This window comes from Triticum aestivum, chromosome 6D (genome assembly GCF_018294505.1).
Source record: "Triticum aestivum cultivar Chinese Spring chromosome 6D, IWGSC CS RefSeq v2.1, whole genome shotgun sequence".
In the NCBI taxonomy this organism is placed as follows: Eukaryota; Viridiplantae; Streptophyta; class Magnoliopsida; order Poales; family Poaceae; genus Triticum; species Triticum aestivum.
The window spans coordinates 320565362-320580232 of NC_057811.1; the positions used below are offsets into that span (position 1 = coordinate 320565362).

General features: G+C 44.7%; 1 protein-coding gene across 1 annotated transcript; it reads left to right on the top strand.

Annotated features, from left to right (window-relative positions):
- Nucleotides 1–1542: 1542 nt before the first annotated feature.
- Nucleotides 1543–3390, top strand: LOC123141543 (probable inorganic phosphate transporter 1-4). The gene has a single exon (XM_044560654.1). The coding sequence runs from the start codon at nucleotides 1607–1609 to the stop codon at nucleotides 3206–3208; it is 1602 nt and encodes a 533-aa protein (XP_044416589.1). The 5' UTR covers nucleotides 1543–1606; the 3' UTR covers nucleotides 3209–3390.
- The last annotated feature ends 11481 nt before the right edge of the window (nucleotides 3391–14871 follow it).

The window sequence follows — 14871 nt, forward strand, 5'->3', positions numbered from 1 at the left end:
AAGACATCCCAAGTTCACGGAAGCTTTCCAAGATTGCTTGGATCGGTGTGGCCTAATGTATATGGACTATATTGATGATAGGTTTACTTGGAGAAGAGGAAAGATAAAAGAGAGGCTTGATAGAGTCATCGGTGACGGTGTTCTGGACTAGGGGGTACTCATCACGTCGTCTCTCGACCAGGTGGATCGGGCCGAGGACCCCCATGGCGGTTGACTGATGGGCCACTTCGGGCAACCCATGACGCATACAAGGAGGATTCCACAAGACTTGGCGATCAAGACGAGGACTCCTCTCCGCCAACGTATTCGGCTAGGACTCTTATTATCCTAGGCCTATGGTATATTATATAAGCCGAGGCCAGGCTAGTCGATAGAGATACGCTAGATCATCAGAATCATACACAACATACGATCTCGAGGTAGATCAACTCTGTACTCGATACGTCATCATCAATATAAAGAATATCAGGACGTAGTGTTTTACCTCCATCAACAGGGCCCGAACTTGGGTAAACACCGTCTCCTTCGTCTCCTATTCCCCATCGATCTAAGGTCCACAGCTCGGGACCCAGTACCCCGAGGTCTGCCGGTTTTGACACCGACGATCGGTAATGTGGAATGTGTCGATGAATAATGCTCCGTCGATCTTATGATCTAAAAGTAGTCATGGAAGCATGTAGATAGGAGGGTGGTATCCAACAGGATCTCGTCGACGATGATGATGACACGGTGGTTTTATGCAGGTTTAGGCCCATTTATGTTGCTTTGTGATTCATGCTCATGGTAGAGTACCTGGTTGACTGATGTTGCTTTCGTTTTCAATCGATTTTCTAGCCGGGTTTTCTTGTGCAGTTGGGCCATGGTCGAGTACTAGCTAAACAACATTACCTAAAAAGAAAGAAGCTAGCATATTTGCGGGACGCGGGGGATTCTCACCAATCATGCACCCGAGCGCCGTGAGCCAACCCATTTGGTCGGTTATATTAACCCCGATACAAAGGGCTGGGTTGACCGAGTCTGTTTAAAAAAAAAAACTAGCAAAAAAATGTTCTAGAATTTGAAAAAACTAGGGAAGAACACCTGTCTAGAAAATCGACTGAAAACACATGCAACACCAACCAACCAGGTGCTCTACGCATGAGCACGAATCACAAAGTAATAAAATGGACGGTACCAGATTTAACTTGAAAGCTAAAAAGATAAAGTTGCCTCACAAATAAAACCGGTTGGTCACCCCTGCATTCAACAAGACACTATCATCCCGTGCCGTATGTTGCGCATTGCGCCGGCCCTACGATGAACCCTTCGCTGCATACTGGCGCCTTGGAGTTTCCACCCCCTTTGTTCGTTCTCCCAGCATTCAGCAAGTTCATTGTCTTGTACATGCACATGCTACAAGATAGCCACATGCAGCCATACCACCCTCGTATCTTGCTATTGTTTCCATTTGGCACATCTAGACGAAGCAAAGCAATAAGCCGGCTTATATAACCCCCGTGCTCGCCTATGGTTACTTGGCTCACATTCCCTGTACACACACGATCGAGGGCCGTCCTGAATCCTGTTTTGCACCGGCCAAGAAGTGTGGACGTGGAGACGGCCGGCGATGGCACGGCAGCAGCTGCAGGTGCTTCACGCGCTGGACGTGGCGAGGACGCAGAGGTACCACGCGTGGGCGGTGGTGATCGCCGGCATGGGCTTCTTCGCCGACGCCTACGACATCTTCTGCATCACCCTAGTCACCAAGCTCCTCGGACGCATCTATTACCAAGTCCCGGGCCAACGAGAGCCCGGGATGCTCCCCCGGCGGATCGAGGCGGCCATCAACGGCGTCACCTTCTGCGGCATGATCGTGGGCCAGCTCTTGTTTGGCTGGCTCGGCGACAAGGTCGGCCGGAAGATGTTCTACGGCAAGACCATCATGCTCATGATCATGGGCTCCTTCCTCTCCGGCTTGTCGTTCGGGAACACGGCCGACGGCGTTATGGCCACGCTCTGCTTCTTCCGCTTCTGGCTCGGCGTCGGCATCGGCGGAGACTATCCGCTCTCCGCGACCATCATTTCCGAGTACTCCAACAAGAGGACGCGCGGGAGCCTCATCGCGGCCGTGTTTGCCATGGAAGGGTTTGGCATCCTTGCAGGTTGCATTGTCACCTTGGTCGTCTCCGCCACGTTCCAGGCGCGCTTCAACCCTCCGGCGTACGCAGAAGACCACATGGCCTCGGTCCCGCCGCAGGCTGACTACGTGTGGCGCATCATCCTCATGGTGGGCGCCATCCCAGCCGTCTTCACCTACCGCTGGAGGGTGATGATGCCGGAGACGGCGCGCTATACGGCGCTGGTCGCGCGCGACGCCGAGAAGGCCGCGCGCGACATGTCCAAGGTGCTCAAGGTGGAATTCAGCGGCGAGCAGGACAAGATCGAGGGCTTCACCAAGGACAGGGACTACGGCGTCTTCTCCCGCCGTTTCGCCCGCCGCCACGGCTGGCATCTCGTCGGCGCCGTTGCGTCCTGGTTCGTGCTCGACATCGTCTTCTACTCCCAGATCATTCTCCAGGAGGAGATCTTCAGGGACATCAAGTGGATCCCCGAGGCAAACAGCATGAGCGCGCTCGAGGAAGCGTACCGCGTCGCCCGTGCGCAGGCGATCATCGCGCTCTGCGGCACACTACCTGGCTACTGGTTCACCATCGCCTTTGTGGACGTCGTCGGGCGGAAGGCCATCCAGTTCCTCGGCTTCACCATGATGAAGGGTCTCATGCTCGTCGTGGCCGGCTTCTACCACCAACTGACGCAGCCTGGCCGGCGAATCTGGCTGGTGGTCATGTACGCCTTCACCTTCTTCTTTGCCAACTTCGGGCCCAACAGCATCACCTTCATCATACCGGCCGAGATTTTTCCGGCGCACGTCCGGACGACTTGCCACGGGATATCATCAGCGGCAGGCAAGGTCGGCGCCATTGTCGGGACGTTTGGCTTCCTGTACGCCTCGCAGAGGGCGGACGGCAGCAATGAGACGGAGACCGGGTACCCGTCGGGTATCGGCGTGCGTGCCTCACTGTTCGTGCTGGCCGCGTGCAATGTGTTGGGAATAATTTTCACCTGTCTCCTGCCTGAGCCGAACGGGAGGTCGCTGGAGGAGGTGTCCGGCGAGCCCATCAACGGAGAGGACGCAGATTTGGGTGATTCCAAGGTTCTTCCCTTGTAGAACCTGCGTGAACGTAGGCTGTGCGCACCACTCCATGAAAAAGAGTCATTTTACAGCGCATCCGGACGATATGGACCGTCCGTCGGAGCGAATTCGACGGTCCAGATCCGATGCAATACGCTGATGTCAATCAGACCCCGAGGTGCATTTTCGGGAGAAAAAAATATTTCGAACTGATCTGATTTTCCCTCCTAAATATTTCGAGGGTATTATCGGTACGAATTTCAGGGCTATTTTCGGTTCGATATTTATCCCGTTCGCTAGGGTTTATTCCTCGCCGCCGCTACGGTTTTAATCCTCGCCGGCAGGATCTAGCCGCTCGTCGCGGCCCCTCCCTCCCTCGTTGCCGGCAGGATCTAGCCGCGCGTCGCGGCCCCTCCCTTCCTCCACCCCAATTCCCTCGCGATCTCGCACCACCTTTTCAACGAACACGAGAGGAGGCCCACTGCCCTCCCCGCGGCGGCCGCCGGCGAAGAGTCGGCGCCATCCCACCTCCCAGTCCTCCATGCGGGTGCCTATAGCCACAAGGTTATAGGCAACCTCTTTCCCACACCCCAATTGGTTGTTTGCGTCCTCTACATATCATTTCTCAGCCATGGCTGCAGCTTTGATCTGGCCATGCATCTCGTCCGATGGCAAGGTGGTTGGGTATGGATCATGTTCTGCGGGACTAGATGAAGCCGGCCGCCGGCCTCGACGGCCAGCCCCATTCGTCCAGCCCCGATTGCTTGATCTACGAACGTTCAATCGTTGCATTCAACATGTATTCTTTCAATTTGGCTGATAGGTGAGATTTGGAGATCAATAGAGATGATAAGCTATTAACTTTGGAATGTACTATAAACAATTCATAGCTTATGTTGCTCAATATTTATGATGCTCGCTTCTTCTTGTGCAATTGCTGGACTGGGATCAACAGACTTGGCATGTGCTTTATATGAAAAATTAGATTCACATGGGATATCCACCTTTTCAAGATTGCTGTTAAGTCTTATTATGATGTTTTAGCCTTGTTAAAGGGAGAGTAATGGTCCTCGCAAAAAGCAGAGAGAAAGGAATGAGCATTTGATTCTTCCATATGTTGCATTTCATTCTTCCGTGTTTAGTTATGTCCAACATTTGTTACATGCACACACTTGACAAGGTTAGTACAAGTAGTAATTTTTCCTCTGTTTTGCAGGGCTATGACAGAACATGCTATGTGATTCCCTGAGGCAGGATGGATGTACCATGGCCACACCACTGTGCTCCTGAAGGTGATCGCTTCAATTCAGCGTTGCAGCACCTGCAGAGGCCCCCTATGGTACGTACTTTTACTCTTGTTATCCTATGCTCTATTTTTCTGGCTTTGCGGCCTGCCTACGAGACATAGCTGGGATTGTGTGTTGAATCAGGCAGTATTTTTGACTTCTGTTGTGAGGCTATGCTCATGCTTTAATAAATTTTTCTCTCGTATGAAAATAGACATATCATAATCCATTATTCTTCTAGGGTTGCCCCAGGCACCATTACTGTCACATGGTAGTAAAAAACAAATATAGATTTCTACGAGATCCCGTAGAGACCAAATTTATTTCAAGCAAAATATAGTAACCAATATTATTGAAGTTTTACAACTTGACTCATGTGCAATGGACTAAGAACACGGCTAGGAAACCTTCTTCGGGACTAAAACCCAATCACACCCTACTCTATCGCTTTATGGCCAAGTGTACACTCCACATGTAAGAATGAATCACAATGCTGGACTAACTGCTTGCATCCTCGTCGTCTTCAACCGCAGCTGCATCCGATTGCCTAGCATGGTACTGCTTGAACCTATTCCTGTATTTCATTTTGTTGTAGGGTGAATCGACAAGCACAACAGGTAGCTCTCTTCTGAATTTGTCGATGTAGGCCTGCATGCGAGGATATGTTAGTATCGTTCCATATATTTCAGAAAGTGACAGAATTTTAGGTGTTACTCTACGTATTTCGTCATATTACAACCTCAGTTTTACTCCCGTAAATAATTCGATGTTCTTCAGCATGTACAGTGCACAACAAGAACTGCAACATTTTATGTTGTTAGATCAGCATTTCAGATATTAACAATCTAAAACAAAAACAAAAGCTAATATTGTTGGCTGACGTCTCATCGAATTTTGCAACATTAATATTCCGTACTGGCCATTGCGTCACGTTAATGTCTTCCCATGCATTGCTTTCAATCCCATTGACTCACATCGCTGCTCTCAGATGTGCTTCCATCCCATGTACCTGCAAGCCCAATGGGATGAGAAGTTGCCTACGACTAATACTTACATACGATGTTAAATCCTTTCTTATAATTAAATATGTTGAAATTCTCACCACGTTATTTACTTCTCTGGGTATCATACAGTGGAAAAGTGAATCAAGAACCTGAATCTCCTTCCTTCTGGGGTTTACGACCACAAGGAACCAGTGGGTGTTTAAACTATTCGTAGGTAGGAAAACCTGGAGTACACAGATAATTAGATCAACGTGCATAGTAATAAAAAAATCTGTTCTACGTCAGCTTAAAATACCATCTCATGTTTCAGGTAGGTGGTGCCTTGTGTTGTTCCAGGAATGCCTGCCAAAGCGTCCTCGTAGCACTCCTCTATCCTACCATCTCTTTCGAGCTTAGCGACGCCGGCCACCCTCTCAATGTAAACCAGTTGGCCGTCCCTTGTGTCAATTGGTTGATCATGACGCATGAGCTGGATCGCAGCATCAACCACCTACAACAATAATCAAGTTAGTTGTATTGTACAAAAATGAAACTTCATAAACTAATTTGTGAAATACTATCTTACTTCGTCACCCAACCATACGCCATCTTCAGATTCATCTTTATGGGTGAGGCATTGCAAATGCTTTGATAGCACGACAATGTCATCAACTAAGACCATTTGTTTTTCAGGATTTGTAGTGTTGATCAGTGACGCCACAAAATCCTGTCGAACCACGTTTAGCTGGTCCCTCTGGGTTTCAGGAACTTCTGACCTCTTTTTTAAGTTGCTAGAGCCGATTTTCCTCTTTTTACTGTTCGTGTCCTCGGAATCATTTGTACACTCTGATGGAGTCTTGTTTTTCCTTTTTTTTCTCAGTGTCGTACGAAGCATACTCGTCATTCTTAAATAATTGCAATACCACCCTTTTCTTTTCGCCCCCATGATTTGGTGGCGTCGATTCAACCACACTTACTTGTTGCTGCTTTTGAAAGGATTCATCATGGCTGTCATCATCTGTGAAGGCACGGGGCTCTTCAGGATCTCGCGATCCCGTATCCTTCACATAGTGCTGCTTACTCCGCCTGTTGAACGGATTCTGTGAGACGAAATAAATCGCGTGTTAGCCTTTAGCAGATTCTTGCTCAATTATAGGTAAAATGTGCATCACCTGGAAATGTTCAAGGCTTGTGGTGGCTTTGGAATGCATTTGCTTATCAAAACTAGGAGCTCCCTGGATATCATCCACCTCTTTCAAAAGCTTATGAACACCACTGAGATCCTGTTTGATTTTTGCAGCAGCTCTTTCGAATGCTTCATCCTGTACGTGGAAGATCAAATGTTATTTCTGAAACGACAATGATTGTTTCATAATTAAGTTGACATGCGTACGCCAAAATCTTCATCAAGGTTCTTCATGGGGGGCTCCATGTCATCATTTTTTATTCCCTGCTTACAATCGTGCTTAGCAGTGACCTCCGTGACATCCTTTTGTTTCCCCTGGTCAGAAGCCTGCTGAGCATTCTCATCAGAGGCCTCCATTGGGTGTGAAGGTGCCCCGAGGTCAGATAGATGTATGTCCTCCACTCCTGGAAATATTTCATCATGTTTTTTCTTTAGAAAATACATGTTAGTCTGGGGTGTTTTGATAGTAAACTAAATTAGAAAAAAACTTGTACACGTAAATTTCCAATTATATGTACTAATCTCATAATTCTAGGCTTACCTTCAATTCTTTGATGAGGTCCTCCGTGAGCTTGCCATTTGTACCGGTACGCCTAAGGCACTCATCCATTTTCTTTTCAAGGGTGCACATCCTATGGTTTTGTTCTGTACCGGACTCCCGCACGAGGGAGGCAACTTCTTGCAAATCAGTCAATACACGTCCGACGAGTACCTTAATCTGAGACTTTGAAACAATTAGAATCATATAACTTCATACTAGTTGGAATGTTACAATATATATTTGTGCCTGGTGTAACTCATTTACCTGAGCGCCAGTCTTCGGTTTGACCAGCGTATCATCTCGTGCTGGAATGAAAGGCCTCATCAGGTCCTCAACATACTGCAATTTAGTGTCGTTAGTATGATTTAGAAAATATATATGTTACATAATCCAGGCAATGTGCTGACATTTTACCTCTCCAACTCCCAGATAATTATTCTGTATTATATTGTCAACCTTTTTTGCCTTCTCCTCGCTCCAGTTCTGGATCAGCGGCCTTAACCTTGATTCATACGAGATGCTAGAGTCCAATTGGTGCACTCTGAACTTCTCGTAGTACCATGTCTGCATGACAACAAAAGCAGTTTACAAACATTCCCGTACATTATGTAATGTATGTTAGGTAACTGATAATTGTACTACTACAAATTACCTGTAGCAGTGGTAGATTCCCCTCCAAAATTGCCTCACCATTTACAAAATTCTTCACGCTATCCATAAGATAGTCAAGCGTTAGCTGTCCAAGATTTGTGCCCTCTATCGTCTCAACGTTTCTAACAATCCCAATATATTTGTTATCCACATACTCCTCTTTTGTTCGGCATACATATTTGCCTATGGTGTACAAGACAAATGGCCTGACAAAATTTGGTGTGCTATCGACTTTCATCTTGGCTAGCAATCCTTTGAAAGTTATTTTGGTGTCATTACGGTCTTTCAGTTTCTTCCACAACTCCATATTATCATCAAGATTTGAAGGGACGTGCTTCTTCCCATGGCAGGGCATGCCTGTTATATGCGCTACATCTTCTAGTGTGATCCTACATGGTCTCCCATTGATGATAAAGGCATCCTGCTCTGCATCATATGAATTAGCGATGGCCAGGCAGAGTACATGTCTAATTTTGATGCTAGGTGTCTTGAGAAGTCCACCCAGTCCTATCAACTGGATGTACATCCTTTGCTGCGTGTTTAATCCGTTTATGAACTCCTCATATGGCGGCAAAGAAGCATCCTGGGTTCAATGGATGTGCAAGTGTGATTAGATTCAGCATGGTATACAATTTAAACACTCATACAGACGAATACAACTTATATATACCAACATAAAAATTGTGCTCTACGCTACTGCATGAGGTACAAGCATGTTGAGTTCCATGTATGTGCAAATACTATCATGTGATTCAGCTTGGTTACGTTTGAACGGTCATCTAAGGTAATCTCCATTGCAAGGCACTTATCTGAAATAAAATAAAGATTGAAAAATAAAAAACTATCCAACCGTGGTCTCCTCAACTCTAGGCGCTAATCATGGTCAGTAGTATGTAATTAAAACATGGGCCATCGATGCCTTCCATAACTCGTGCGGAAGGAAAAAAAAAAGAAGGCAAGCGCCCGCTACACTAATTGGCATGAACAAGACCATACGCTAAGATTTAGCCTGGAATTAATCAATGAACTGCCAATCTGGTAGGAAACAAATCCTAGCGCCCTCCCCTAACGCCCCCAACTTAATTTGTTTAAAAACGTGCTGAGTTACATGAATATGCAAACAACGAGTGGGGTCACATCAAGAGATCATGGGAGGAAGATCGTGGCACGAAAAATAGCAGCGGCTGAGATCGTGGGGAGTTACTAGAGGATTCATGTTTGGCTCCGTCGTTCGGTCTTGCTGGATTCCTGGGTTGCTCCGTCCTTCTGTCTTGCTGGTTTGGGCGGAGCAGAAGGACGAACTATGATCTACGAGGTTTCAAAGGATCCCTATTTATAGGGATCGTAACAACCCGGGCATATATCTATGTATAGATTTCTTTGGTTGGAGGAATCAAGGAAGGGGACCCACCTGGTTGAATATTAGGGGGGGGGGGGCGTGGAGAGTTTAGCAAAGGTAAGTTATGGTTTAAAAAAACCAAGGTAAGTTGCGTAACAACACGTAGGTCTCCTGAGAATCACGATCATCAAAAAAATATCGTTTCCGTTTCTTTGAAAATCAGCCACAAGAACTGGACCGCTTTTATTATTGCTTATAAGTAGTTCACTGGACCTCTTTTAGGATGAAAACTGGTTCTAAAGTCAACTAAGATTGAGTCTTCACACGTGAAGTATTTTACTCTCTTGTGAAGCTATTTTATTGCCCATCCGATCTTGCATGCTCATGCTCATACCTTTTTTCCTCGTATATGTGAGACCAAATTTTGTTAATAATACTGAATCATGTCTCGTGCTGCTCAAGATGGCACGACACCATGGTTTTCACTTCGGTGAGATTTCGATGAAATAACTGAGCTTCATTCATTTCAGCACTCACTGCAATATTTGCCTTTCAGCCAAAATATTTCAGCCTCACTGAATTTCGGCCAAAATATTTCAGCACTCGCTGAAATTTTTCTGAAACTTCTAACTAGCGATGCCAAAATATTTCAGCACTCGCTGAAATTTTTCTGAAACTTCTAACTAGCGATGTTAAAAGAATTCTGAAACTTCTAACTAGCGATGTTACAAAAATTCTGAAACTTCTAACTAGCGATGTAATTGTTCTGAATCTTGTCCAGACTCCGATGACACTTAAATATAAATTTAAGAATTCAGTTAAACTTCCTAAGCTTCAAAAGTTCTGGTTGTAAAAAGCAAATATATGTTTTAGCGTCTCCCATGCAGACCAAATTTATTTCAAGAATAGTATTTGGAACCAGTACTGTGAAATATTACAACTTGATTAATCCGCACTGGACTATGAACATGGCTAGGAAACCTTCTTCGGGACTAAAACCAAACCACACCCTACTCTACCGCTTCATAACCAAGTGTACACTCCAGATATAAGAATCAACCACTGCTGGACTAACTGCTTGCATCTTCATGATCTTCAATCGCAGCTGCATCCGATAGGCTAGCATTGTACTTCTTCGGCCTTTTCATGGACTTTAATTTGTTGTAGGGCGAATTAAGAAGGACAACAGGCAGCTCTCTTCTATAATTGTCAATGTATGCCTGCATGGGAGGATATGTTAGTATCGTTCCATATGTTTACAAAATTGACAGAATTTTAGGTGTTACTCTACGTACTTGGTCATAACGCAGCGTAAGATCTTCTCCCGTAAAGAATTCGATGTTCTTCAGCATGTAGAGTGCACAAGAAGATCTACAACAATTAATTCTGTTAGCACCATTTCACGTATTAACAATGAAAAACATATTTAGAAGCTAATACTGTTGACTGACTTGTCATCTTGTCTTGGCACAGGAACATGCTTTACTGTCCATTGGGTCACGTTAATGTCTTGCCATGCATGGCTTTGTGGTCCATTGATTCGCAGCGATGCTCTCAGATGTGCTTCCACCCCACGTATCTGCCAAAGTCCATGGTATGAGAAGTTGCTCACGGTTCAAGGTTAGGTATGATGCTAAATGCTGTGTTATATTGAAAGACGTTTAAAATCTCACCATGTGAACCACTTGTGTGCTTACTACGTAGCTGAAAAGTGAATCAAGAATCTGAATCTCCCTCCTTTTGGGGTTTACAACCACAAGGAACGAGTGGGTGTTCGCCATGTTCATAGGTAGAAAAACCTGGACAACAAAGATGATTACATCAACATGCATAATAATTAGAAAAATAAATGTGTTTATGTCATGGTTAGATGGTACCTGATCATGTATGAGGTAGTTGTCTCCTTTTGTTGTTCCATGACTGCCCGCCAAAGCGGCCTCGTGGCAGTTTTGGATCAGTGTCCTTAACCTTGATGCATACGAGATGGTATAGTCCAATTGGTGCACCCTCCACTTCTCGTAGTACCGCGTCTGCATTACAACAAAAACAACTTAGAAAATTTTCCATAAAATTAAATGTATGGTATGTTAATAATGATTGTATTACTTGCAGCAGTGCTAGGTTGCCCTCCAGATTTGCTCCACCATTTACTAGTCCTTCCTTCCCATATCGTTGCACGTAGAACTTTCCAGCACGAAAATTAGCGCAAGTTTCATTACAAAGAGAGGCATTCACGACTAAAAACTGAAGGCATGCACGATCTCCCTTAAGTTTTGCTAAAGCACATCTAGATGTGCTCTAAGTATTGCTTATCTAAGTCCTATGTCATTGATTTTATGCTAAGATTCGTGCAAGCCTTTTTTTGTCCTTTTTTCTTTTCTTTCTAGACACACCCATATCCCTTCGGTATAATGGGATTGCATGCAGACTTGGGAAGGAGGGAGTATACAGAATACAAGGATCTCGATCGTTACCGGAGGATTCTCTCGATGGCGACCGGCTCCATTGCCGTTCGCTTTCATCTTTTGCTTCGCCGGCTTCTCCGACGTCACCGACCTGGGAGCTACTTTGGGCGGCGTGCGGTGGTAATTCGGTGTAGTCATGGAAGGCTAGGTGTGGGGTGGAAGTATACGATCTATGCCGTGAAAAGCTTCGTATTTATAGGGGATTCTCTAACAACCGATCACAAGGAAATATTGGGAATTTGGGATCTCACGAAGAGGTAGTTTTAGATCACGTAATGTTTATTTATAGGGGATTCTCTAACAACCCACCACAAGGAAATATTGGGAATTTGGGATCTCACGAAGAGGTAGTTTTAGATCACGTAATGTTTTTTAGCTAGTTTTTTTATTTTGCGAATTTTTTAGCAAGTTTAGATCAGTAATCTCAACCGTGAAGCGTTTGGGCTTCTTGTGCTTTCTTATACGGGCCTATTATAATGGGATGAGCCCATTTGAAATGTGAACATGAGAAAGGAAGCGAGGACTCCAACGGCTGCGACGAGCCCCGTCCCAATTATTTGTGAAGTATTTTACTCTCTTGTGAAGCTATTTTATTGCCCATCCGATCTTGCATGCTCAAAATCATACCTTTTTTCCTCGTATCTGTGAGACCAAATTTTGTTAATAACACTGAATCATTTCTGGTGCTGCTCAAGATGGCACGACACCATGGTTTTCACTTCGGTGAGATTTCGATGAAATAACTGAACTTCATTCATTTCAGCACTCACTGCAATATTTGCCTTTCAGCCAAAATATTTCAGCACTCGCTGAAATTTTCTGAAACTTCTAACTAGCGATGTTAAAAAAATTCTGAAACTTCTAACTAGCGATGTTAAAAAAATTCTGAAACTTCTAACTAGCGATGTAATTGTTCTGAATCTTGTCCAGACTCCGACGACACTTAAATATAAATTTAAGAATTCAGTTAACCTTCCTAAGCTTCAAAAGTTCTGGTTGTAAAAAGCAAATATATGTTTCAGCGTCTCCCATGCAGACCAAATTTATTTCAAGAATAGTATTTGGAACCAGTACTGTGAAATATTACAACTTGATTAATCCGCACTGGACTATGAACATGGCTAGGAAACCTTCTTCGGGACTAAAACCAAACCACACCCTACTCTACCGCTTCATAACCAAGTGTACACTCCAGATCTAAGAATCAACCACTGCTGGACTAACTGCTTGCATCTTCATGATCTTCAATCGCAGCTGCATCCGATAGGCTAGCATTGTACGTCTTCAGCCTTTTCATGGACTTCAATTTGTTGTAGGGCGAATTAAGAAGGACAACAGGCAGCTCTCTTCTATAATTGTCAATGTATGCCTGCATGGGAGGATATGTTAGTATCGTTCCATATGTTTACAAAATTGACAGAATTTTAGGTGTTACTCTACGTACTTGGTCATAACGCAGCGTAAGATCTTCTCCCGTAAAGAATTCGATGTTCTTCAGCATGTAGAGTGCACAAGAAGAACTACAACAATTAATTCTGTTAGCACCATTTCACGTATTAACAATGAAAAACATATTTAGAAGCTAATACTGTTGACTGACTTGTCATCTTGTCTTGGCACAGGAACATGCTTTACTGTCCATTGGGTCACGTTAATGTCTTGCCATGCATGGCTTTGTGGTCCATTGATTCGCAGCGATGCTCTCAGATGTGCTTCCACCCCACGTATCTGCCAAAGTCCATGGTATGAGAAGTTGCTCACGGTTCAAGGTTAGGTATGATGCTAAATGCTGTGTTATATTGAAAGACGTTTAAAATCTCACCACGTGAACCACTTGTGTTACTACGTAGCTGAAAAGTGAATCAAGAATCTGAATCTCCCTCCTTCTGGGGTTTACGACCACAAGGAACCAGTGGGTGTTCGCCATGTTCGTAGGTAGAAAAACCTGGACAGCAAAGATGATTACATCAACATGCATAATGATTACAAAAATAAATGTGTTTATGTCATGGTTAGATGGTACCAGATCATGTCTGAGGTAGTTGTCTCCTTTTGTTGTTCCATGACTGCCCGCCAAAGCGGCCTCGTGGCAGTTCTCTACCTTACCATCTCTTTCGAGCATAGCGACGCCGGCCACCCTCTCAATGTAAACCAGTTGCCCGTCCCTTATGTCCTTAGGATGATCATGACGCATGATCTGAATCACAGCATCAACCAACTAAAACAAAATTCAAGTTAATTGTACTGTGCAAAAGAAAATTGATAAAATAATTTGGCAAATATCTTACTTCGTCACCCAACCATTTGTCATCTAAAACTCCATCTGTCATGGTGAGGCATTGCAAATGCTTCTGTAGCAGAACAATGTCATCAATTACCACCAATTGTTTATCAAGATCTGAGGTGTTGACAATTTCGGCCACGTAATTCTGTCGAAACTTGTCAAGGTCGGTCTCCAGCCTCGAAGCACCTGTGTCTGTATCTTTAAAAATGCTTGCACGGTTTTTCCTCTTTGTATTCTTTGTGTCCTTGGAATCGTTGGTAGACTCCGATGGAGTCCTGTTTTTCTTTCTCTTCTTATCACTATCGTACAGAACATAATCTTCATTGCACAATAATGAAGATGCCACTCTTTTCCGGATGCTCGTACGAGTTGGTAGCATGGAATCAACCACACTATCTTGTCGCTGCTTTGCTAAAGAATCATCATAGTTGTCCTCATCAACTGGGAAGACATGGGTCTCTTCCGGCTCCCTTATTGCCTTAGCCTTGGCAGACCGGTGTTTGCTTTTGGTACCTGCCTCTCCCCCCACCTCAATACTGACATCTTCATCATCTTGATCTCTTCTTTCTTCAGCCTTTCGCACATTCTCATTGTGCCTCAAATTCAGAGGATCCTGTGATTCGAAATAAAGCACTTGTTAGCTTGCAATCTGCGCGAAATAAAAAAACAAAACCAGTTAACTGTAAAATGTGCATCACCAGGAAAGCTTCAAGGCTTGTGGTGGCTTTGGAATGCTTTCGCGAATCCAAACTCGGAGCACCCTGCGAAGCATCCAGCTCTTTATAAAGCTGTGAAACATTCTTGAGACTCTCCTTGCAAGCTGCAGCAACAACTCTGTCTTCTTCATCCTGAACGTGGAAGATCATATGTTAGCTACGAATCTGCATTAACTTAAAACAAAATCAGTTAGATGTGAAATGTGTATCACCATGAAAGCTTCAAGGCTTGTGGTGGTTTTTGAATG

What these genes read in the sequence shown, in the direction of transcription:
- LOC123141543 (XM_044560654.1), top strand. Translation starts at nt 1,607, where the DNA reads ATGGCACGGCAGCAGCTGCAGGTGCTTCACGCGCTGGACGTGGCGAGG.